General features: G+C 46.6%; 3 protein-coding genes across 8 annotated transcripts; 2 read left to right on the top strand and 1 right to left on the bottom strand.

Annotated features, from left to right (window-relative positions):
* The first annotated feature begins 2,812 nt into the window (after nucleotides 1–2,812).
* On the top strand, nucleotides 2,813–7,825 carry CTSS (cathepsin S). Of its 5 annotated transcripts, XM_040538725.1 has the most exons (8): nucleotides 2,866–3,035; nucleotides 3,589–3,804; nucleotides 3,937–4,059; nucleotides 4,607–4,756; nucleotides 4,833–5,057; nucleotides 6,218–6,383; nucleotides 6,658–6,760; nucleotides 7,315–7,825. In XM_040538725.1, the coding sequence occupies exons 2-8, from the start codon at nucleotides 3,637–3,639 to the stop codon at nucleotides 7,412–7,414; spliced, it is 1,035 nt and encodes a 344-aa protein (XP_040394659.1). In that variant the 5' UTR covers nucleotides 2,866–3,035; nucleotides 3,589–3,636; the 3' UTR covers nucleotides 7,415–7,825. The 5 variants fall into 5 exon arrangements, with proteins under 5 accessions (XP_040394660.1, XP_040394658.1, XP_040394662.1 ...); XM_040538724.1 differs by having other exon boundaries at nucleotides 2,838–3,035; nucleotides 3,589–4,059; XM_040538728.1 differs by lacking the exon at nucleotides 4,833–5,057 and having other exon boundaries at nucleotides 2,846–3,035.
* Nucleotides 7,826–9,941: 2,116 nt separating this feature from the next.
* SSR2 (signal sequence receptor subunit 2) lies at nucleotides 9,942–13,790 on the bottom strand. 2 transcript variants are annotated; one of them, XM_040538730.1, is made up of 6 exons: nucleotides 13,679–13,790; nucleotides 12,448–12,602; nucleotides 11,793–11,891; nucleotides 11,320–11,428; nucleotides 11,068–11,145; nucleotides 9,942–10,759 (listed from the first exon to the last, which is right to left on the bottom strand). In XM_040538730.1, the coding sequence occupies exons 2-6, from the start codon at nucleotides 12,600–12,602 to the stop codon at nucleotides 10,649–10,651; spliced, it is 552 nt and encodes a 183-aa protein (XP_040394664.1). In that variant the 5' UTR covers nucleotides 13,679–13,790; the 3' UTR covers nucleotides 9,942–10,648. The 2 variants fall into 2 exon arrangements, with proteins under 2 accessions (XP_040394664.1, XP_040394665.1); XM_040538731.1 differs by having other exon boundaries at nucleotides 13,673–13,775.
* An 859-nt stretch (nucleotides 13,791–14,649) lies between these two features.
* On the top strand, nucleotides 14,650–22,150 carry CCT3 (chaperonin containing TCP1 subunit 3). The gene is made up of 14 exons (XM_040538701.1): nucleotides 14,650–14,956; nucleotides 15,706–15,767; nucleotides 16,197–16,247; nucleotides 16,343–16,405; nucleotides 16,995–17,091; nucleotides 17,491–17,608; nucleotides 17,785–17,971; nucleotides 18,487–18,636; nucleotides 19,094–19,226; nucleotides 19,681–19,762; nucleotides 19,890–20,070; nucleotides 20,277–20,522; nucleotides 21,092–21,223; nucleotides 21,765–22,150. Exons 1-14 carry the CDS (start codon nucleotides 14,926–14,928, stop codon nucleotides 21,867–21,869), a joined length of 1,638 nt encoding a protein of 545 aa, XP_040394635.1. The 5' UTR covers nucleotides 14,650–14,925; the 3' UTR covers nucleotides 21,870–22,150.
* The last annotated feature ends 93 nt before the right edge of the window (nucleotides 22,151–22,243 follow it).

The raw sequence follows: 22,243 nt of genomic DNA, 5'->3' as shown, positions 1-22,243 counted from the left end.
CTGCAGCAGGCTGGAGAAATGGGGGGAGACCAAAGGAGCGGAAGGAAAGCTGAATTAGAAATAAGCAGCTGGTGCAGGCTGCGGTGCCTTGGCTTCAGGGCGAACGTCCATGCCAGGACTGGGTGGTGTTTTGCAGCCCAAACCCCACATCACCCACCACCACCCCCGCCCCGCCCCAAATGAAACCCAAGTTCTCCTTTTGATGAAACAAATTGCAAAAATGGCTGCAGCAAAGCTCATGGTGAGCCCTAACAGGACGGCAAGGTGATATTTGCTTTAGAAATTTACACAAAAAATAGAAATTTAAAAATGAGCTTTTTTTCTTGTTTTTATGGTATGGTCCTCTGATGTACAAAGCAAACCTCAGCATATGGTGAATGCAGGTGTGCTGCTTTCCCCCCAGACCAGCAGGGAAGTGGCTGCTCTGCTAACTGGGCTCAAAGTCCCTTGTGGGCACAACCAGGCATAGTGTCTGAACCTCACCGGCTCTCTTGCAGGGATGTTGTGCAGTGTATCGTGCGTTTTCCCCTTTCCTGCCTTAGCCAGGATGGTGTGTGTTGCTTATGACCTAGTGGCGTGGGCAGCTCCTGCTCCAGGTATGTCAAGCTGATCAAGCTGTGCTGCAGGACACCAGTGCCAGTGTAGGGACGGTCCCTGCCTGCATGGGTGCCAGCCAGCCCACCTTCCTCCTGCACCAAGTGGGTGCATCTTCCAGGGAAGCACAACAAAGGGCTGTGCTTCCCTTCTCACAGCCTGCCTTTACTGAATGTAAATTTTTGCAGCTTTGACTTTCACTTGCGTTTAACTTATATTGCCTTCATTCCTGGTGACAGGCATCAGTGGCATCAGTAATGCCCCTGGAGAGTGAATGTAATTCCTTTTGGGGCAGGTGAGTGCGCAGCTGCTCTGGGCAGCTCTCTGACCTCCTTATACCATCCTGCTGGAATAAAACAGCTTTAAAGTGCATGGCAGCTTTCTTTAGGTGTGTTTAAGGGCCCAACTCCATCGCAAAAGCATTGTGATGGGCCCTTGATTAAGACCTATAAACCACAATGGACATACTTCAGTGAAAATGCTTCTGTGTAGCTCATTCTGGAGCCATAGCATGAGGGATCGCTGTAGCTGGACTGCTTCTTGTCTGAAAGTACCTGTCGGTGCACCTCTGGATGTTTTTTCACTGTTTAAAATGTGGAAGAAGAAAACCACAAAAAAAAAGTGCTGAAATGCAACAGTCCTGCTTATATAGCTGCATCTCTAGAAAAACTTGTGATGTCAGCAAAGCTATGTTCAGCAACTGAAAACAAACAAACAATGTGGGTAGTTCTCTAAACAGCACTCCCTTGCTCTCATGTCAAAGCTGGGCTAAAAAAAGCACTGGCTTCCTCCTGTAGGTCTCATTTCTGGCCTTGGTAGGCCTTTTTCAAAATACGTATTTTTAGAATGCAAAAAAACAATTCATGTACCTTTGCCTGGTATTTTCCTGGTGGCTTTGGCACACTCCAGTGTGTAGGGAAAAGAAAAAATCATTTCCCTCTGCTTCCCCCACCAAGAAGAGTTAGGGGCAGCAACATCTGGCAGTGAGAAGGTGGCAGTCAGAAGGTTCAGCCTCCCTTTTTGCCAGAAGATGCAAGTTTGGCAAAACCTGTGACTGTTGGGGAGGGAATATGAGCTGGGCTGTAGCAGAGATTAGGTTCAGTATTAACAACAACAATAAAAACCCAGTGGTAGTGATGGAGGGATGGCACGGAAAAGAAGCAGTTACTTCCTGTTGTCTAATTTTATTTTTTCCTTCTTCCAAAAGTTCAGGTGTGTGTTTTGGCAGTGAGGGCTACATCAGATTGGTGAGGAACTGTGGGATCTGTTGTGGGGTCGCTAGCTATGGAACCTGTCCCCAGATTTAGATGGGTCTCCAGCTCTGGGACGAGCTCTTGAGATGCCACTGCTCACCCTGCAGATCAAGCACGTGTGGATCTAGCGCTAGCCTTACCGTTCTTAGGAACCCAGTTGTATTTCTGCAGATGAGCAGCGGAAATTGTGAGCGATCGCAGTTGGTTTGCCCTAGTGTCTCATCAAGTATGACCATTTCATTCATTCTCCCCAGCAACATCCACCAGTAAGGGGAAATCTTTTGGGAATTACTTAAAGTATTTAGGTGGAGGGCCCTCTGTCATTGCTCTCTCACAATCTCCAGCATTGTCTTTCAGAAAATGACTCAGCTGAATCTTAAAGCTCCTGTGATGCTGTGCTGCTTCCTCCTCCTCTCGCAGAAGATGGTTTCTTGCAGCCATTTTATCTCCCATGGTGCAGAGGAACGTGCCCTCCTGCCTAGCTCTCCTCTGGGGGGGGTCTGGTGAAGCTCCAAGCTGAAGCCCTGCTTCCAGGACACTCACTGCTGTGTTTCCAGACCGATTGTGCTGCCTGCAACTTAATGTGCATTAAATGCAGTTTTCTCTGCAGTGCAGCAGGGACCGGCCACAGATACATCAGGTTCAGCTCTGGAATGTGGCCATGTTTAAACCACATCTTCCGGTCTAAGAAGAAGGAGGAAAAAAAAAAAAGGCGATTGATTGTTGTTGTTGTTGCTTGCTTTGGTTGAGCTGATGTATGGCCTGGGCAGAGCACAGCAGGGCAGCTCCTAGCTTGTGGAAATGCAAAAAAGCCCCTTGAGGGGGTGTGGGGAGGGTACAACTGTCCCTGTTCCCCGCCCCCCCCCCCTCCCCCCCATAAACTGTGGTGCAGCTCTGCACCGACATTTGGGTGCTGGGGTCAGGCCCTTCACTTGGCTGCAATCCTCTGCCAGGAGTGGAGGGGCTGGGTCAGGCGCCATGGGCACAGTCTCAGCTAAGTGAAAATGAAATCAGAGCATTTCCTCATTTCTCAGCTCATGTGATTTGATCAGCGAGTCGCAGCTGCAGTCACTGGATGTGTGAGCCCCTGCACGTCCCAGCCTTGGGGTGACAGTGGGTACACTGGACGGGCCCCTGGTATCCCTCCACTGGTGCCTGTGCTCCCTGAGCTGGCAGAAGGCTGCCCAGGTACGTGGGTTGCATTTGTGTCTTACAACTCTGGGAGAACTGAGTATTGGGAGAACTGAGCATTGAGGAAGTAAAACTGAAGAAATGTTTGTACATGGGGCTTTGCCTCCATCTCATCTCTTCCAAGCACCCCTCTGCAGGTGTTTGAATTGCAGCAGCCCCTCTTTGAGAGCTGGCAGATATCAGTTGCATGAAAATAGTTGTTTTTTTTTGTTTCTAGGTGCTGTAAAACACAGGTTTGTGAAAGCAGCTGCCTGGCTAGGGGATGGATAGGGTTTCTCAGGGTGGAAGCACCAGCTGATGCATGTCTGGATATGTCCCTGCCTGCTGGTGTGCATATGGGCACGGGTTGTGTCTAGCTTTCCCCAAGGGCACTTTGAGGCCTGGTGGGATTCCTCTTCCCAGCTCGCAGGGTGGCAGGTGCAGGGCTGTGGGTAGGATGGGGCAGTCGGCATCACCTAGTGTGGAAACCCTGCCAGGGGCACGCTGGAGAGCCCGGTGATGACACCTTGACCTGCTCTGCCTCCCTTACCAAACCGGCTTTGTTACACAGCGGTCAAGCACGGCCCCACTCCAGCTCTGAGCCCGTGGCTCCCAGTGCATGTGCGGCATTGCACCAGCTCCCTGGACCCGGCTGTGCAAGATGGAGCTGCTCGCGTACGTTGCCTTCCTGGCTGTGCTGGCAGCAGTGCTGGGACAGCCTGACCCCACGCTGGACTGGCACTGGCAGCTCTGGAAGAAAGCCCATGGTAAAGAGTACCGCCACCAGGTAGGGACAGTGTGGGGGACACGGTTTGTTGGGGGGGGGGGGGAGGGCAGCAACCTTCCAGGGGAGGGGCAAAATAGCTTTGGGGGGCCTCTGCTGCCCACCACAGCACTGCCGGGTTGGGTTTGGTTTCAGAAAGAGGAAGGGGAGCGACGCGTGACATGGGAGAGGAACCTGCGCCTCGTGACGCTGCACAACCTGGAGCACTCCCTGGGGCTGCACTCCTATCAGCTGGGCATGAATCACCTGGCTGACATGGTGGGTGACACCCCAAGGTGGTCAGCTGCTTCGCAAGTTACCTGGGGGGGACACGGACAGATGGATAAACAGGATGTATAAGTGGGTTGGGGTAGAGAAGCTCCTGACAGCCCTTCTTGGTCCATCCTCTCCTTGTGGCCTCCAGTAGGCACGGCTCCGACGCTGCCACTTTCAGCCTGCCTGCGTGAGGCAATCAGGTGTGAGGAAATCTTCCCATTACTATAGTGTTTGTGGTGTGTGAACTTGGTCCTGGTCATTATGTGTATGTGCAAATTGTACCCCTTCCATACCCCAAGACTGTAGTGTTGGTTAATGAGACATACTGGCTTCTAGGGATTTCTGGGGCTGGAGTCAAGTTTTGTATTTTCTTTTTCTTGCCCTTGCCAATGAGCAGCTAGAACTCAAATGTAAAATAAATAAAAAGCCAGGGACCTCCCCAAAATCTCTAACTCCTTCAGCTTGAGGGAAACCCATTGCCACCTCCCATGTGCCCCATGTAAGCCGTATCAGACGTAGGGGCATCACGAACTGGTGCTTCTACCCCCAGACCAGTGAGGAAGTGTCTGCTCTGCTGACTGGGCTGAAAGTTCTCCACGGACACAACCGGACCTCCACGTACCAACCGCAGCCAGGCGGCAGCATCCCAGACACCATGGACTGGCGGGAGAAGGGCTGTGTCACGGAGGTGAAGAACCAGGTGCGAAGCTCTCCCCATCCTGGTCTGTGCTGGGGCAGCATGGAACGGCGTCTGAGCGTCACTGGGGCTTTTATAGGGTGCCTGCGGGTCATGCTGGGCCTTCAGTGCTGTGGGAGCCCTTGAAGCCCAAGTGAAGCTGAAAACGGGGAAGTTGGTGTCCTTGAGTGCACAGAACCTGGTTGACTGCTCCATGATGTATGGGAACAAGGGCTGCAGTGGAGGTTTTATGACCAGGGCTTTCCAGTACATCATAGACAACGATGGGATTGACTCGGATGAATCCTACCCATACATGGCTCAGGTAGGCATCATACCAAAACAGTATGTGAAATCCTCAGAGAAATACCTGGGTGTTAAAAGGAGTGAGGAAGCAATGTGGTAATCTGTTTTGCTCTCTTGCGTAGCTGCCCCCTCCCTCCTCCAATGTTGGTTTCCCTCTGTCTTGGTTTTCACCAGTCTCCTGTGCAGTCATAGACTTTGCAGATGATTCTTTCAATCCTGGGAATCCTGGGGAAGAGTACTTCAGCTTTTTTTTTTTTTTTCCCCTCATGGGTGAATGAAGTCTTGGAGCCAGAATTTCTACAGGTTCATTTCTGTCCTACATAAATTATGAGGCATCACAACACATGGAAGAGAAAAATGGGACAGCGCTCCTGGGCCCTGTTCTGAGCTCTCTGTATTATTCCATCTTCTGTAGTTTAAAAATGGGTTATTCGTATTTCTACCATTTCAGCAGGCAGAGGTTTCCAGTGAACTACATTTAGACAGTTTTTTGAAAAGCCACCTGTAACAGATGCTGTGTAAGTACTGCAGCATGCTGTTCCTGATGTTGTTTCACATTGTTGAGCCATGAGCAAATAAATATCCTCCTGCTAAGTGTCTTGATGGCCAGAGACAAAAAAAAAAAAGAGAGATGCCCTGGTGTCTTGAAAACATGGCATGTGATAGAAGGTCAAAGGAACAGCTTCTTAGTTCAAGGAGGAAAAATGAAATACAAGTCTTAAAACACGCATAAGGCAGCTACAGGGATGAAAGATGCTGTTATCTGCGTCTAGAGAGAGAATGAGGAGCCACAGGCTTAATTTACAATAGAGGAGATTTAGGTTAAATGTGAGGTTAATCTTCTGATGGGAAGGGTGAGGAAGCAATGATAGTTGCTCTAGCAAAACGGTAGAAGTATTATCACTGGAGGTTTATAGAAAAAAAAAGGCAGAGAATACTATTAAATTGGTTTAGCTGCTCTTGCTGTGGGGAAGTGAGATGGACAACACAACCTCTTCAGGTCCCTTCTGCCATCCACTCTGTAATTCTGTGTACAGAAAAATGGTGGTCAAAGAAAAGCGAATAATAGGGTAGCATAAAGTAAAAGGGGGCTGGCAGAAAACATGTGCCTGAAAGACTTAAGATGCTCCTGGTAGATTCCACGTGTTCCTCTTCTTAACTCCTGCTTGTATCTACCAGAACGGGACATGTCAATATAACATTTCCACACGAGCTGCCACTTGCTCCAAGTACGTTGAGCTCCCATATGCTGATGAAGCAGCCCTGAAAGATGCTGTAGCCAATATTGGACCAGTCTCTGTTGCCATCGACGCAACCCAGCCCACGTTCTTCTTGTACAAGTCAGGTACGTCCTTTTTACCCTGGAGGCCACGCAGATCTGTGGCCGTGTTTTGTCTTCTGTGTCATCTCTACCTGTAAAGCTTATGAAACTTAAATATAGGTTGAATTTGGCAAGTCAGGCCTTAGCTCCTACATGAGGCACCAATATGACAAAACCGAAGATAGTAGCATTAGCTGCCATCAGCCTCTAGCACAGACACTGTTGAATTTAGGCCTGCTTTGCTGATGGGGTCCGGTGGGCTGATGGCATGCTTTCTTCAAACTCTGCTGCTTTGCAGGTGTGTATGATGACCCACGGTGCACACAGGAGGTGAATCATGGAGTACTCGTGATTGGTTATGGCACCCTAAATGATAAGGATTACTGGCTTGTGAAAAACAGGTAAAGGCACTGCAGTAAGTCACCAAACTCTACATGCTCACTATCTACGGTGGTAGGCTTCTCATAGATCATCTCCCTTTGTTCACACTGGCAGCCTCAGACTACAGATTTTATAACAACTGATATTTATATAGATTAGAGGAAGGTCAGTTGGATGCCTATGTGATGGGAGTTGTTATAGAGTTGAACACCAATATTGGGCCTTAAACTGTTCTCTAGGGATTCATGCTTAACCACATCAAAGAAATCTTTATGTCCTCCTAGCAATGTGAAGGAACTTAAAGGGTGTATAAGTATTTTAAATGCATTTAAAGTTCCCTTTATGTTGATGTGTTCCGTTGAAACTTAATCTGGAATTTGAAGTTCCGTGAAGCAGTTGATCAAAACACTTCATCACAGGCACAAGGAAGTCTGAATGGTTTTATTCCGTCACTTGCCTGTAAAAAGCTCTGTGACAGAGACCTCAAAAACATTGGAATGTTGATAAAGCTGCTGCTTTACAGAAAAAGGATTTTTTTTTCTAATGTCTAATAGATTGTTTCTTCTCCCAAAAGTTGGGGTGTGCGTTTTGGTGACGATGGCTATATCCGCATGTCAAGAAACCATGCAAACCACTGCGGGATTGCCAGTTATGCCTCTTACCCACAAATATAGAAGGACCTTGTGCTTTGGAGAGGACTCCTGTGGCTTCAGTTAAACTGCTGATGCTATGCTTGCATGAATCTACTGACTTCAGGAACCATTTTCTGTCTGTATGGGCAAAATCCTTCTGTTAGGTCAGCTTGTGCTACAGACTGAGAGGGGGTCCTTTTTGTGGATCTGGTGGGAGGATTTTGGAGTATGATTTACAGACACCAAGTGACTTCTTTTGGGGGGAAAAAAAGTATTTTTTTCAGAGTTAAATTGTGATACCTACAGTTATAATGTAGATCTTGTTTTCCTCTCTCCAGTTCAGCACTGAGTACTACTGTCATGACATGGATATGATTTTAGCTTTGTGTGATGATGTCAATGAGATTGCAGGCTTTGTTTGAAAAATAAAAGATCGGTTTCACCATACCAAAATCCTACATATTGTATATGGAGGCACAAATATGTGCCAGAAGGAACTTCATCTAGGCAGGCTCTAGCTAGCACCTTCTTTTCTGGTGCTGCTAAAGCTCCGTTTTCCTACAGCTGAGCCAGGTGATGCTTGAATTTGCCCACTTGCTGTCTTTGGCAGCAATGCCATAATTTGCTTGTCCTTGGTTTGGCAGATTAACAACACTTTCTGTTTAAAAGTCAAAAACAAAACAAAAATAGCAGGACAGAGTCATTTCCTTGGGAAATGGATGGTATTTCCAGGGCTTCACCAAGAGGAAAATCTCTCCACGTGATGTCTGTGGTTTGGGAGTGGAGGATGGGGACCACTGCCAAAGGCATGGAGAGAGGAAAGCAGCTGCTATCGGTGGTTTTGTATTGATGTGAATTTTTGTGATAATGATACTGAAATATAAATGCTGGCACTTCAGTTGCCACTGCACCCACATGACACAACCTGTGCTCAAACACAGCATTCATTTCGAACAGAGACGACAAAAAAAAAATGTTCTGAAGAAAAAAGTTCGTCCTGTTAAAAGTTTTAGTTGAGACTGAAACTTCACTCAACCCTTTTTAGATTTATATATTCACTATAGGCCTACATGTTGTCTTTAAACAAATTTTCTTTTTTTTTCAGTGAAAAACTTCTGTTGTGAATCATTTTTACATTTATTTGGGCTAAAGAGTTTAGAGAGGAAATGTATTGCTTTAACTCATATGTGTAGGTTAAGTAAAAAGACAGCTTAAATGCTGAACTCACAGCCCAAGTACATTTGGGAACCAGTGCAAAGGAACCAATAATAGATATGAAATTTAACAAGAGCAAGTGACAGATTCTGCACCTTGGACAGGACAACCCTGGCTATATGTACAGATGGGGGATGAGAAGCTGGAGAGCAGCCCCGCAGAAATGAAGCTTGTTAAACTTCGTATGGTTAGTGATTGCCCAGCCCTCTAATTTTTCAGGATGTCTCCACAAGGCCTCTCTATGCTCAAGGGTGTCAAGAGCTCCTCCCAATTTAGTGTCATCTGCAAACTTAGTATACATTGGATATATGCTGGAAATATAACACTGCGCAAAGGAACCAGTCCAGGAGGTTTCTAGACTGTGTGGAAGATAGCTTCCTGACACAGCTGGTATGAGAGCCTACTGGGGAGGTGCCCCACTAGACCTGCTCTTCACTAACAGAGAAGGACTGGTGGGAGATGTGAAAGTTGGGGATTGTCTTGGGCAGAGTGACCATGAAATTGTAGTTTTCTATTGGTGATGTCAGAAGGGTAACTAGCAAAACTGCTGTCTTGAACTTCTGGAGGGCGGACTTGGACCCAGTTCAGGACACTTATTGCAGGGGTGTCCCTTGGGAGTCACTCCTGAAGGACAAAGGGGTCCAGGAAACCTGGACCCTCCTCAAGACGGAAATCTTCAAGGTACAGGAGCAGGCTGTTCCTGAGTCCCATAAGGTGAGCCAGAGGGGAAGACCGCTGTGGATGAACCGGGAACTTTTGTTGAGACTCCAGGAGAAAAAGAATCTACATCCTCTGGATATTAGGAAAAACTAACTTACTGAAAGGGGTGTTAGGCATTGGAATGGGCTGCCCAGGGAAGTGGCTGAGACACCATTCCTGGAGGCATTTAAAAGCCATTTAGATGTAGACCTTAGTGATATGGTTTAGTGGCGGACTTGTTGGACTAGGTAATCTTGGAGGTCTCTTCCAACCTAAATGAGTCTGTGAAATGAAACAACTCTCAGCACTCACAGGTCACCTGGGGCGAGTCATCATTGTGCCACCACCTCCTCCAGAGGAAAAGCACAAATCCATGCCCCACACAAAGACACAGTGAAATTTGTTTTATAACTGAAGAGAAATATTACTCTTGAGCTTGGGGCTGCCAGGAAAGCTGGTGCAAACTACCAGCCCTGCAGGGACAGAGGAATGAACCTGGCAAAGTGACTTCCGCTTCCCCCGTGTTTCCATTGCTTTTATTCTTCGTTTTACTGATGGAATAGTGTACTGATTTAGTCTCCTGTCTGCCCACCCTTTAGCTGCATCTTAAGCCAGCCAGGCACTTCCAGAACCTCCCAGTAAAAGAAAAGCAGGCTTCTTTCATGGTGTGATTTATTACAAAAACCTCACTACCTCAACCCTCACCAGAGCAACAAGAGCAAGAAGGAAAAAAAAAACAAAACAAACACATCAACTCCTCACTGAAATACTGAAATACAAGGGGGCTTCCCGTGCCCCACCCCAAGAAGCAGCTCTAACAAGCCTCTGTCAAAAGGAGATCTATTATCATCGCTAGCTAGAGCTCCTTTCCACAGCTGTTCTGGCAAGTTGAGCAGCACCTGGAAAAGATGGAGACTAAGATTTACGAGGTTTAAGAGGGCTGCAGCAGGCAAAGATCCACTTGGTTGAAGGAAGTCAGGAAGGCAACACAGAGGCCAGAAATGCTGCAGAGCTGCACACCCACAAACAAACTTCTCTAGGTGTTAAAACTGATGTCACAGCCGCACTGGCACTAAATCTGCAACAAAGCAAGGTGTCTCTACTCCAAATACACAGAGAAGGGGGTTTGGCTGGGCAGTTTTGGGATTTGGTGTTGGGGTTTGCCTTTTTTTTTTTTTATTAGAGGTAGACAACACATCACTGCCACTGAAGCGATTGGTGACTCCCTCTTGCAGACAGGGCTGAAGCCCAGGCAGTGCTCTGCAGGAGTGACTGTTGCTGATCCAACTACACCCACTGTTCTGTGTGGGTTGATGTTTGCTCTCTCCTAAGCCCTGGGGTGATGGTTAGATTTAGCTTTGCTCAGTTCTTTTTGGTCTTGGGGGTGTCGTACTTTCTCTTGCTTGAGTACCACAGCAGCAGCGGGATCCCAATGGAGGGCAGAGTCATCACACCAAAAGCTGCCCAGTCCAGCTGAAGGGAGAAACAGTTATAAGTCAAAACAAATCATGCATAGCTGAGTCTTATAACCATGACGTCCTTTCAGATCTTCCACCCTCAAGGCTCCAAGGCCAAATCCTACAGAGCCAGCTCCTTTAGGTAGCTTGGATGAAGCCTCTTCTCCAGATCTGTGATACTCTTCTGGACAACTGATACAGATTAATTGCAATCCATGCTGGAGTTTTCCAGGTGACCGTAGTGCAAACCAAACACACCACAACCTGGCACTGCATTGGGCTGCAAGGTAACTGCAATTCAATTGCCAATTGAAAGATACTTACAAAGTGAGGGGAGAACCTCCTGTCGAATTCACGCTGAGCCAAGATTCCTCCTTGCCCAGGAGCACTTGTGAAACCAACCTGAAAAAGGCAGAGGGGGAACAGTATTTGCCACCTTTCCATCTTGCAGCAGAGCACGTGCAGTATAAGAGAGTAGGCAAATGCGTCATCCCTAACAACCACCTCAAAGAACACAGTCAGGCATATCTGTTGTTCAATTTGTGTGAGGATCCTATGAAGGGTCAAGCCACTCACCACAACCTGTCCACCCTCCTGTGCCAGATACGTGATGGTAGCAGAGGTGAAATTGAAATATCCAGCTTTGAGAGGCCGCAGAACCACAGTGTGGGACACATTGCTTGCTCTGAGAGATGGAAGTTACAGAAAATAGTTTCATTTCATCAAAGGAAAGAACATGAGGAAATAGGTAAAAGAAGAGTCCTCTGTAGTTACAGACAGCAGACCCATCTGACACTGATCCAGTCAACTCCTTTTCCCCAGACAGATGAATTGCATGGTGATTTTGCCCTGTTTGCAAGTAACTTATTTTAAAAGGCAACAAAACCACAAAATCCAGCACCCTCAAGAACAGAAGTTTGCGTTCAGCACCTTGCCCAGGGTCTGATATGGTGTAATTTCAGTGACACTGCAGACAGACAAGTGAACTACAGGATTCTTAGGGGTAAAACTGAGTGTTGGAGAAAAGATTTCAAAACATGAAAGGATACGGAGCAATCCTGTCCCACTTGACATTGAGCATCCCAGAGACAATGCCAAAATCCTCCGGAGGAAAAGAATCATCCGACAGTTCCACATCTAAAGCAGCACTAAAATGCAACAACAAACAAAAAGGGGGATGAGAAGCAAGTCAGATTTGGCATTCTGTTCACTGGAGGCTGCACCAAAGAGGAATGACAGTCCAATATTGTCAACTCCACTGTAGGCAGAACTGATTTTTTTGAAACAAAAAGGCACAAATAGAAGATGGGGAGGATGGTCAAGGTGTATTACAGGGAGACTACAGAAAGAGGAAGGCAAAACTGAGAAGCTGCAAAAAGGGATGCAGAAATGAAAAAGCTCACAAAGACAAGAAAGGGATTCTGTGTTTATGGGTAACAGAGTATCACAAGCTGCCATGAGAGTAACTGTGCCATGTTGGACAGAGAGCTAAAGCAGCCACAAGGTGAAAGCAAGGACAAGAGGACAGGAAGGAAAAAAGCAAATTCCAGGGTCCAACCTTCAAGAAGTGTGATGAGCGCTCACAGCTGGGGGAGCAAAGATAACAGCACATTATGAAGCCTAGAAACAGTCATGAATCCTGAAGGCACATACACACAAGATTTGTTCCTGGTCAGTATTATTAGAAACCCAGAGAAGGCCTACCTAGAACCAACATTGTAGATGTTGTACTGCAGTGTCAAGTCTCTCCCCTCCACAGCATATCTGTTTAATAGAGATTTGGAGGCCAGGAGCCTAGCACCTTCTTCACAGTGGGCCACATAGAACAGGGCAAACACAGCAAGAATTGGGAGCTTCATCTAGAAATAAAAGAAAATGGAACGTCATTCATAATTTCACTGCAAAAAGAACACAAACGGGACAACTAAGCAAGACAACACATTCATGTGTAGTAAGACATGAGCAGCTGTATACTTCACAGCAATATCGTGAAAGGATGTCACAGGGCAGGGAGAAATGACCTTAGCTCCACACAGCTCTGCAATTGCCTCTGAAATATCTGTATACTTCTCTGCAAGAATGCGAGTAACGACACAGCAGTGGCCTAGACTGGCATGCATGGCAGCAAAGGTGGCAGTTTTCTCCCTTCTCAAAGCCCCAGCAGGTATTGTTCCTGCTCGTTAACTGGGAAAGATCTCAGATCACAAAACCTCTTTCAGTAACTTTCAGAGCAGAACTTCTGTCAATTAATGGTTTCACCAATTTTGTCAGTTAACAGCTAATTGCCATTGCGAAGCACTGCCTTACAAAAAACAGGTGGATCTTCCCCCCCCCCATCAAATCCTCTGTTGTTCTCAGAACGTGCTAGCTTCTCATTTCCAGACTGATTTTTTTTCTTCTACTTGCAGTGACCGAAGTAGCACCAACACCCTCCAGCAGCCTTTCAGTCCCCACAACTCCCCACTCTAAGCCACGTGCCCTTATTTCCCTGAGCCCAGTATCTCCCAGATCGGACGAGGAGACTGCAGCCGCTCCACACCCTATCTGTAATGGAGCTCGGTAGCTTTAGTTTCCATACCGAGACTGCTGCGGTGCCAGGTCCCCCACTCTGCAAGGGGGGATACCCTCCATACCACCCTGCCGCGTTTCCACCCACACCAGCATTTCCCTACAAGCCCAACACAGCCCAGAAACACGAGGGCAAGCTCCCAACCACTGCTCCCCCTAGGCCAGAGCGCCACTGACTGCTGCCTGCGGGAGACTCAGACCCCCCCCCCCTCCTTTTTTCTCCCCGAAATACCCCAGCAGCAGCACCAGAGGGGGGCCCAAAGCCCTCCCAGCCCCCCGCAGGCCCTCCCCAGCTCTCCTTCCTCGCCCCGCCGACATCCCCGAGCCCCCGTTGCTCCCTACCCCCACCCCAACCCCTCACCCTCACCGCCCCGCCGCAGCCTCCGGAAGGCCGAGTCAGCAGCAGGAAGGGAGCGGAAGTGCCCGCAGGCCGTGACGTGTCGACTCGCAGCGCCCCGAGGCATGCTGGGAAATGTAGTCCTGCTCGCCCCCGCCCTCCATCTCGCTGCCCCCAGGCTTGCCCTTTGGAGGAAGAGGGTTTACTTGCACTCCCAAAAGCGTTTAAAAAACAGTAGCTTTTAGTTAAAAAATAGCACTTATAAAGACTCCCGGGAGGAGTCCTATTCAGGAATAGTGTAGCCAGCAGGACTGGGGATGTGATTGTCTCCCTGTGCTCTGCTCTGGTGAGGCCACACCTTGAGTACCATGTTTTGGGCCCCTCACTACAAGAAGGACATCAAGGCCCTGGAGCGTGTCCAGAGAAGGGCTACGAAGCTGGTGGAAGTCCTGGAACACAAATCCTGTGAGAAGTGGCTGAAGGCACTTGGGGTTGTTTATTCTGGAGAAGAGGAGACTCAGGGGAGACCTCATTGCTCTCTACAACTACCTGAAAGGAAAGTGTGGGGAGCTGGGGGTTGGACTCTTCTTGTGGATAACTATCAACAGGACTAGACGGAATGGCCTCAAGTTGCGCCAGGGGAGGTTCACGTTGGAAATGAGGAGACATTTCTTCTCAGAAAGCGCAGTCAGGCATTGGGACGGGTTGCCCAGGGAGGTGGTGGAGTCACCGTCCTTGGGGGTTTTCAAGGAAAGGTTGGACGTGGTGCTTAGGGACATGGTTTAGTGGGTGACATTGGTGGTAGGGGGACGGTTGGACCAGATGAGCTTGGAGAGCTTTTCCAACCTTAATAATTTTCTGTGACACCAACCCCTCAAAGACTACCACTCCCAGCATGCCCCGTGGCAGCGCGCCCCTCCCATAGCCCCCTTCGCTTGGCGCATGCGCCCGGAGCGCCGTACCCCTCCTCTTTTCCTGCCATGCTCTCGGCCCGCCAGCCTGCGCATGCGCAATACCGCCTGGCCCCTCCCAACGCGCTGCCAGCCCGGTTGCTTCTCAACCGAGCTTTATGAAACCACCGAGGGGTGGGGACGGGAGGCGCAAACCCCGCCTTCTGCTCAATTGCGCCTTCTGATTGGACGCCGGGCCCGCCGCGCAGGCAGCGATTGGGCGCGGCGGGGCGGACCTCGGGGTAGGCTGTCGTGGCGGGGCGAGCGAGCTCCGCTCTAGAAGCTTCCCCTCGGCCCCGCGCTCTGGGTCCCGCCGCCGTCGCCGCCATGATGGGCCCGCGCCCCGTCCTCGTTCTCAGTGAGTTCCCCCCTCGCCGCTATTTTGTGTCCCCTCAGGGCCCGGCGACCCCCTCGTGGCCCCCGCGGGGCTGACGTGCCCCTGCTCCCCGCAGTCCCCGGGGTTAGCCGGGGCCCCGTGGCTCCAGGCTCCCTTCCCGTCCTTTCGGTGCTGCTTTTAGGCTTTTATCCTTTCCTATAAATCTGTGGGGAGTTCTTATGTGTAATTCTGACTTAAGCCTCTCTTCGTCCAGGCTAAATACGTAACACAAATCCCCCAGTGTGCCTGTGAGCCTCTGCTACAGCCTGCTCAAACGTACCAAAGGCTGAGATTTACTGATGTATAAAACTGAATTCTAAATCCTAGTTCTTCTTATCATACAGATTTTGTAGACTGCAAGGTACTGTGCAGCAGCCTCTAGGATTTAGGGGGTTTTCCAGGTTTTTGTGAATCGCTGCTGCTTGGTTTTGTGGAGAAAGAGGTTATATCTCAGGGGTACAAGTTTTTCAGTTGAATGTGTTGCTAATCAGGTATCCTGTTATAATCAGGAATACTATTTTTCATTGATACTCTTTTATGAGTATGCTTTCTTACACCAGCTGTAATATTTATTGTAAATTCTTAATTTAGAACTGTCTGCATATTGTGTATGTGTGACTGAGAGGGTGTCTTTGATCCATTGTCACCATCACCGTTTCAGTCTTTGGTTTTCTGGAAAGATTACATGATGGTTATATTTGTGCTTTTTTTTTTTTTCCTGCGTGCTTTAGGTCAGAATATGAAACGTGAGTCTGGAAGAAAAGTCCAGACTGGGAACATCACTGCTGCTAAGGTACCATATTCTGATGTCAATCAACTTTTTTATTATTTTTTGACACGTGTGTGTGTGTATGTGTATAAAAACAGAGTAGAAGGACCATATGAAATGAATGTTCAGTGTTAAAACCAATATGTTCGTTGTAACTGCACATGGAGGGGTTTAACCCATCAAAACCTCTTTCTCTGCCAAGTCTGAGAGTGTTTAAATTTTGGCATCTGTTTTAAGTACTAACTCAGTGTGATGCCAGTGCTCTAATAATCCCTGGGTTCTCATTTCCACACGAGTCCTGTCTTCCGCTGCATCTAAGCAATTGCGGAATCATCAGGTTGTTTAGATTCATTGCAGTGGCTGCTTATTTCATGTAGATTATGGGTTTATTCAAGGCTGTTTTAGATGTTTTGATGCCTTCATGTTTTGCCTAATTCCTTTTGTTCCTCCTAGACTATTGCTGACATTATCCGAACATGTTTGGGACCAAGAGCTATGATGAAGGTAAGAACGTTTGCTGAGATCCCTGTGCTGCTGCTGACTAGAAACACTGCACTTACTAAAGGTCAGTGCAAATATTGCTTCTCTTTTGGTTGCAGATGCTTTTGGACCCCATGGGTGGGATTGTGATGACCAATGATGGCAATGCTATCCTTAGAGAGGTGAGTTTCTCCTAAAGGATTGTCTTGCTTAACTTGTGAGTCAGTATGTTGTGGGATATGGTTAAATAGCTGCCAGTGGCATTATGTTATTTCGCCTTCTATCTTTTGAGAACCAAAAAATATTAAACATTACCAAGAAAAGGTGCTTATTGGAGAGGAATTAAATGCTTCTAGGTAGTGCTCTTCCTCGGAAAAGTGCATTTGATCCCAGGATGGTAATTTTTCATGGAGGCTTTATAAGACTGGTAGGAATTCACTGGTAATTGTAGTTATAATCGCTTGCATCAAAGCCTATTGAGTAGATGCTTAATTTTACCATGCTAAATGATTAGACCAAGAAATTGTCGTTGCTTTTCTAGTGTGAGTATTGTGGAAATAGCATCACAAAAATTGTAATGCCTTGAAAACTGTGGGGATGCAATACTATGAAATACAAACGCTTATTTTCCTCCTCAAAAAGGAAGAAATATTGGTGTTATAGTTGGGCAGAATACCTTTGATTATTTAAAATGGGAGGTATTTGTTCCGTTGAAAGAAGCTTCAGCTTTAGTATTGTGGAACCAAAACCATACCATTTGCATCCATACAGATTCAAGTCCAGCATCCAGCTGCAAAATCAATGATTGAAATTAGCCGTACTCAAGATGAAGAAGTTGGAGATGGGACCACATCTGTAATTATCCTTGGTAAGGAGCACGAATAAGACGTTCCTTTTATAGAAAGTTAATGCTGAAGCTTGTCTTGTTTGCTTATCAGATCCCAGTAAGTATGCATTACTGAGACAGATACTTGTTATTTCCCAACCCTAAAATTGGGTTTGTTGGTTGGTTGGTTTTTGTTGGGTTGTTTTTAGACCATGAAGAGTACTAGGTTCATTAGACCCTTTAGTGATCAGCTCCGTGCTTCAAAAAATTGTTCTTTTCCCCAGTTCAGCACAATCAAGTATAACAGAAGGTATAGATGATGTTAGAGCTCTCTGCATGGATAGCAGATACTTTTGGCTGGTATATTTTTCTCAAGTCTTGGCTGCCAATTGTTCTGCTAACTAATCTAGGGAATTTGTATGTATTTATTTTTCCCCTTAGCCGGAGAGATGCTTTCTGTTGCTGAACACTTCCTTGAACAGCAGATGCACCCAACTGTGATCATTGGGGCTTATCGTAAGGCTTTGGATGACATGATCGGTATTCTAAAGAAAATTGGGTAAGTGTGGGCTGGTGGGAGTCAGAGAGAAGGGATGTGGGGCTTTGCTTAAAGATGATTCTTGAGGGAATCATGTTGGTAAAACAACAGAATTAGAGAGAGATGAACTGGGATTATGAATACATTGTAGTTTGGAATAATGCTTAGTTTACTATTGACTTTTTACTTTCTCTCAGCACTCCAGTGGATGTGAACAACAGAGAGATGATGCTTAAAATAATAAAGAGTGCTATAAACACCAAAGCAATAAACCGCTGGTCTGACTTGGCCTGTACCATTGCTCTTGATGCTGTTAAGACTGTGGAGTTTGAGGAAAATGGCAGAAAAGAAATTGATATAAAAAAATATGCAAAAGTAGAGAAGGTATGTCCTGAATGTGTGGTTTTTTAATTTTGTTTTATTTATTTTATTTTTTTTTTAATCTGTGTGCTTCTTTCTCATTTTGAATTAAGTGTTTCTAGAATGCAGTGGGAAGAATTTTGTGCTATTGATCTGAAGTCTGCAAACATAACCCTGGGAGATATTTTACTTTGTGCTATCGGCCTTGCTGGGGTACAGTGAAAACAGGGGCAGTTATTTCAACAGTTCCAGAATACTGCTTAAAAAGATGACTTAAACTATTTCAGTTTCCATCTTCCAACCACACGTTGCCACACAATAGGTTGTAAGCAGTTTCTCAAGTTCTTCAGTGGCTTTTCACTTGACCTAAGTTAGTGTGCTCTTACCGTTAACTCAGGTTATCACCTGAGTTAAATCATACTTGCTCAGGAGAGCTTTCTTTTTTCAGTACATGGGATGGATAATTTCAAGAGCATGGATATACAGATTTTTGTAGAGTAGACTAACTCATCTTGTTCCCCCTCTCTTATGTCTGTCAGATTCCAGGTGGCTTTAGTGAAGACTCATGTGTTCTGCGTGGAATCATGGTGAATAAAGATGTAACTCATCCCAGGATGCGTCGCCTTATTAAGAATCCACGCATTGTCCTTCTGGATTGTTCACTAGAGTACAAGAAGGGAGAGAGCCAGGTAAAGCAAGTCCTGTTAGGGATGTCTGCAACTTCTCATTTAAGACTAGCGAGGTGAACAAATCCAGATAGCTAGTTATCTGCATGAGGGGCAGAAGGCTCCATGTTTCTTGCTTTTCAGAGACCTTTTGTATGTATAGCTTAATTCTGCTGATCCTGGGATCAGTCAGTACCCTGGAGAAAAAGAGAGAAAATAACTGAGGCTACAATGTTTAACTCACTGTGAAGTAGCTACAGTGCTTTGTGTAATGTGAATGTCAAGAGTCAAATATCTGTCTTAATTAATGCTAGTGTTAAACTGACGTGGTGTCAGTTCATCTGATCAGTATTTTTAGTTGTGCAGTTCCCTCTAACTCTTTCCTGTGAGAGTTGAGGTAGCTTAAGCCAGAGGATCTGTATTTAACTCAGTGATGGGTTGGGATGAATACAGCAAGATATTTACACTTCTTTCTATACAGACTGATATTGAAATAACACGGGAGGAAGACTTTGCCCGCATCCTGCAGATGGAGGAAGAGTACATTCAGCAGATCTGTGAGGATCTTATGAGAGTGAAGCCAGATCTGGTCATCACAGAAAAAGGAATTTCTGGTAATAACACTCATGATCCTTCCTTTAGTTGAGTTCATCTTAATGTTCATACTGTGTTAAACACACTGTTCAGTAATAAGAAAAAAAAATAATTTTGAACATGGCCTTATTGTAGTTTTTTTGTTTGTTTGTTTTTTGGTCATCTTTCTAGAAAATAGGTCTGAAATGCAGGTATTAGATTTCATTCTTTTGAACATGGGTGCTTATAATAATACTTTGCTTTTCCAGCATTTGGAAACTATATCAAAACATAAGTGAGGATGAGTTTAACAAACCATGGAGAGCTGCACTGTAATTTTGCCTTGCAGCTTGGTTTAAGACGTGACATTTAGGCTACTTCCTTTCCCTTCTTGCTACTTTAAAGATACACAGAGTTTGTAAACAAAAAAATAAAAATAAAAAATAAAATAAATACTGCTGATTCATCAATGAAGTTGCACAAACCTGATTTCAGACTTGGCCCAGCACTACCTGATGAGAGCCAACATCACAGCAATCCGCAGAGTGAGGAAGACTGACAACAACAGGATTGCCAGGTAAATGTTCTCTTCCGTGCCACAGTTCATTCTTGCTGTCTATGGCGCTGAGTTTTCATTCTTATCTCACTCTTTCTCCTCTGTTCATATTTGTGAGCATCTGGCTTAACTGTTGGTTGTGTGATAGGGCCTGCGGAGCTCGCATTGTGAGTCGCACTGATGAGCTGCGAGAGGAAGATGTGGGAACCGGAGCCAGGCTCTTTGAAGTCAAAAAAATAGGAGATGAGTATTTTGCCTTCATCACGGATTGCAAAGACCCCAAGGCTTGCACTATCATTCTGCGTGGAGCCAGCAAGGAAATCCTTGCAGTAAGTTATTACATGTTTTTCCCTCCTGTCCTGCCACCTTCCGAGTGTCAGTAAGTTGTTACTTCCTTGTGAGTTCCCTCTGGGTTGTGGAGTGAGAAAGAATTCCCGTCTTGTGTGCTCCACAAGGCAAAACAGTGGAGGGACAAGCCCAGCAGACTTGTGCTCATTTTCTACAACCAATAAATCTTCTTGTGTGCCTGCTACAGGAGGTAGAGCGTAACCTTCAGGATGCCATGCAGGTGTGTCGCAACGTCCTCATCGACCCGCAGCTGGTGCCAGGAGGGGGAGCAACCGAAATGGCGGTTTCCCACGCACTGACAGAGAAGTCCAAAGGCATGACAGGTGTGGAGCAGTGGCCCTACCGGGCAGTAGCCCAAGCTCTGGAAGTCATTCCCCGAACACTCATCCAGAACTGTGGTGCTAGTACCATCCGCGTGCTGACCTCTCTTAGGGTAAGGCATGCACCAGGGAGTTACCCCCAGAGGTTCATCGTCCTGCCCCTCAGATCCTTTCTTTTCAGTATCTCTTGAGGTGGCAGCTCCTCAGACTGTTGAGGTTGTAGCCCTTCAGCAGTTGCAGTAGGCTTTTACAGTGAAGGAAGCCTTTTGTTGAAGTAACCCATCCCCTCAAGGTGATTGAAAGACTATTTTTTTCTTGCATTAGCTGGGCTGCAAACATTTTTACTGAAGCCTTGCACCAGAACATGAAGTCACAAAAATGGAATTAAATGGTTGGTTTGAAGTACCAGAGTGTAAAATCAAAATAAAACCCTGAGGGTGAGCAAAATCAAAATCTTCCTTTGTGGTCAGATTGAATGGCATGAGAGAGAGGAATCACCAAGTGTAATTTCTGATACAATTGTTTTAAGCAGTGCTCGGTAATATGCTTTTGTGTAAATTCCAAAATTGGAAAAAAAAAAAAAAAAAAAAAGACTACTTATTGTTTTCTTGAGCCTATGAATTTGAGTTTCTTGCAGGTGAATTGCTACTTGATTGGCAGTGACCTGTCGCTGTGCTTACAGGCAAAACACACCCAGGAGGGCAGCCAGACGTGGGGAGTGAATGGTGAGACCGGAGCCTTAGTTGATATGAAGGACCTGGGGATCTGGGAGCCTTTAGCAGTCAAATTGCAGACCTACAAAACAGCAGTAGAGGTAAGAAGAGGAGTTAAAACTTAAAACAAAAAAACAAAAAACAACAACAAAAAAAAGTGAGCCTCTGTAGCTTGTCTTTTGGAGTGGGGCATGTTGCTGCTTAGGCATTCAGATGCTTGGAGAAGCGCTGCAAACTGAGTGTGGCGTTTGCCAGCTCACTAATGCAAAAGGCGTATGATGGGGATGCAGAAGGGATGCGACACCTGTGGGAGCTTGTATCGCTTTTGGAGAGGTTGCCTGAGCCTGGAATGTGCCCTTTTCCATCCTACCTGTTTCTCTAACTTAACTGTCTCACAAGGATGAGTGGTTCTGTGTGAGCCAGGGCTGAGAAATTTAGTGCCAGCAGTGTGCTGGAATCCAGTCAACAGTCCTGGGAGCTTCTGTGCTTTGGTATCTGACCTTAAAAGGCTCCCCTTCTTCAAAAACACTGTGGGCACTCAGAAGGAAGGCAGATGGTTTGTTGTTGTGAAAGCTACGTGGATTGTGTTTTATTCTTCGTGATGGGCTCTTGGTTAGACCTGGATATGGTATTTTTCCGCAGACTGCAGTTCTCCTGCTCCGCATTGATGACATTGTTTCGGGGCACAAAAAGAAAGGTGACGAGCAAAGCAAGCAGCCTGCAGCAACAGAGGCCGCCCAGGAGTAGAGGCTGCATTGCTACAACGAAGCACCAGGCAGCATGGTCCTGACACCAGAAGCAGCTCCCTGAAGCACTGTGGTTTCTCCCCAGTCCTGAGACGGAGCTGGGGCAAAGTCCAAGAATTTGTTTGAAGTTTGTGGGAGGGGTGGGGGAAAAAACCTGGAATATGGTGAAAAAGGGCCGACACGTCCCATGAAGTGCTCATGTGGAGATACCACTGCTTAATTTAAGTCTACCCTGTACTTCCTCTTTGCTCTTTGCCTCAACAATAAAAGACCTGATTTCACTGCTTGGGCAGTTTGTGTATGGTGGGGAGGAAACGGGTAGAGGTTGAGGGCCGCTCTCGCCCTCCCTCGCACCCTTCTTTAAGCGGCGCCTTT

Source organism: Cygnus olor, chromosome 28 (genome assembly GCF_009769625.2).
Source record: "Cygnus olor isolate bCygOlo1 chromosome 28, bCygOlo1.pri.v2, whole genome shotgun sequence".
Taxonomy (NCBI): Eukaryota; Metazoa; Chordata; class Aves; order Anseriformes; family Anatidae; genus Cygnus; species Cygnus olor.
Note: the sequence above shows the minus strand (reverse complement) of the source record. Positions and strands in the feature narration are given on the sequence as shown.

Bases quoted from the DNA above. Each gene is read 5' to 3' on its own strand.
- CTSS (XM_040538724.1), top strand. From the start codon at position 3,637: ATGTGCGGCATTGCACCAGCTCCCTGGACCCGGCTGTGCAAGATGGAG. The intron at 4,060-4,606 runs GTGGGTGACACC...TTCTACCCCCAG, and splicing joins TGAATCACCTGGCTGACATG to ACCAGTGAGGAAGTGTCTGC. The intron at 6,384-6,657 runs GTACGTCCTTTT...GCTGCTTTGCAG, and splicing joins GTTCTTCTTGTACAAGTCAG to GTGTGTATGATGACCCACGG.
- SSR2 (XM_040538730.1), bottom strand. From the start codon at position 12,602: ATGAAGCTCCCAATTCTTGCTGTGTTTGCCCTGTTCTATGTGGCCCAC. The intron at 11,892-12,447 runs GTAGGCCTTCTC...GTTGCATTTTAG, and splicing joins ATCTACAATGTTGGTTCTAG to TGCTGCTTTAGATGTGGAAC. The intron at 11,429-11,792 runs GTATCCTTTCAT...TCCATCTCTCAG, and splicing joins AAGTGGGACAGGATTGCTCC to AGCAAGCAATGTGTCCCACA.
- CCT3 (XM_040538701.1), top strand. From the start codon at position 14,926: ATGATGGGCCCGCGCCCCGTCCTCGTTCTCA. The intron at 19,763-19,889 runs GTAAATGTTCTC...GTTGTGTGATAG, and splicing joins GACAACAACAGGATTGCCAG to GGCCTGCGGAGCTCGCATTG. The intron at 20,071-20,276 runs GTAAGTTATTAC...TGCCTGCTACAG, and splicing joins CCAGCAAGGAAATCCTTGCA to GAGGTAGAGCGTAACCTTCA.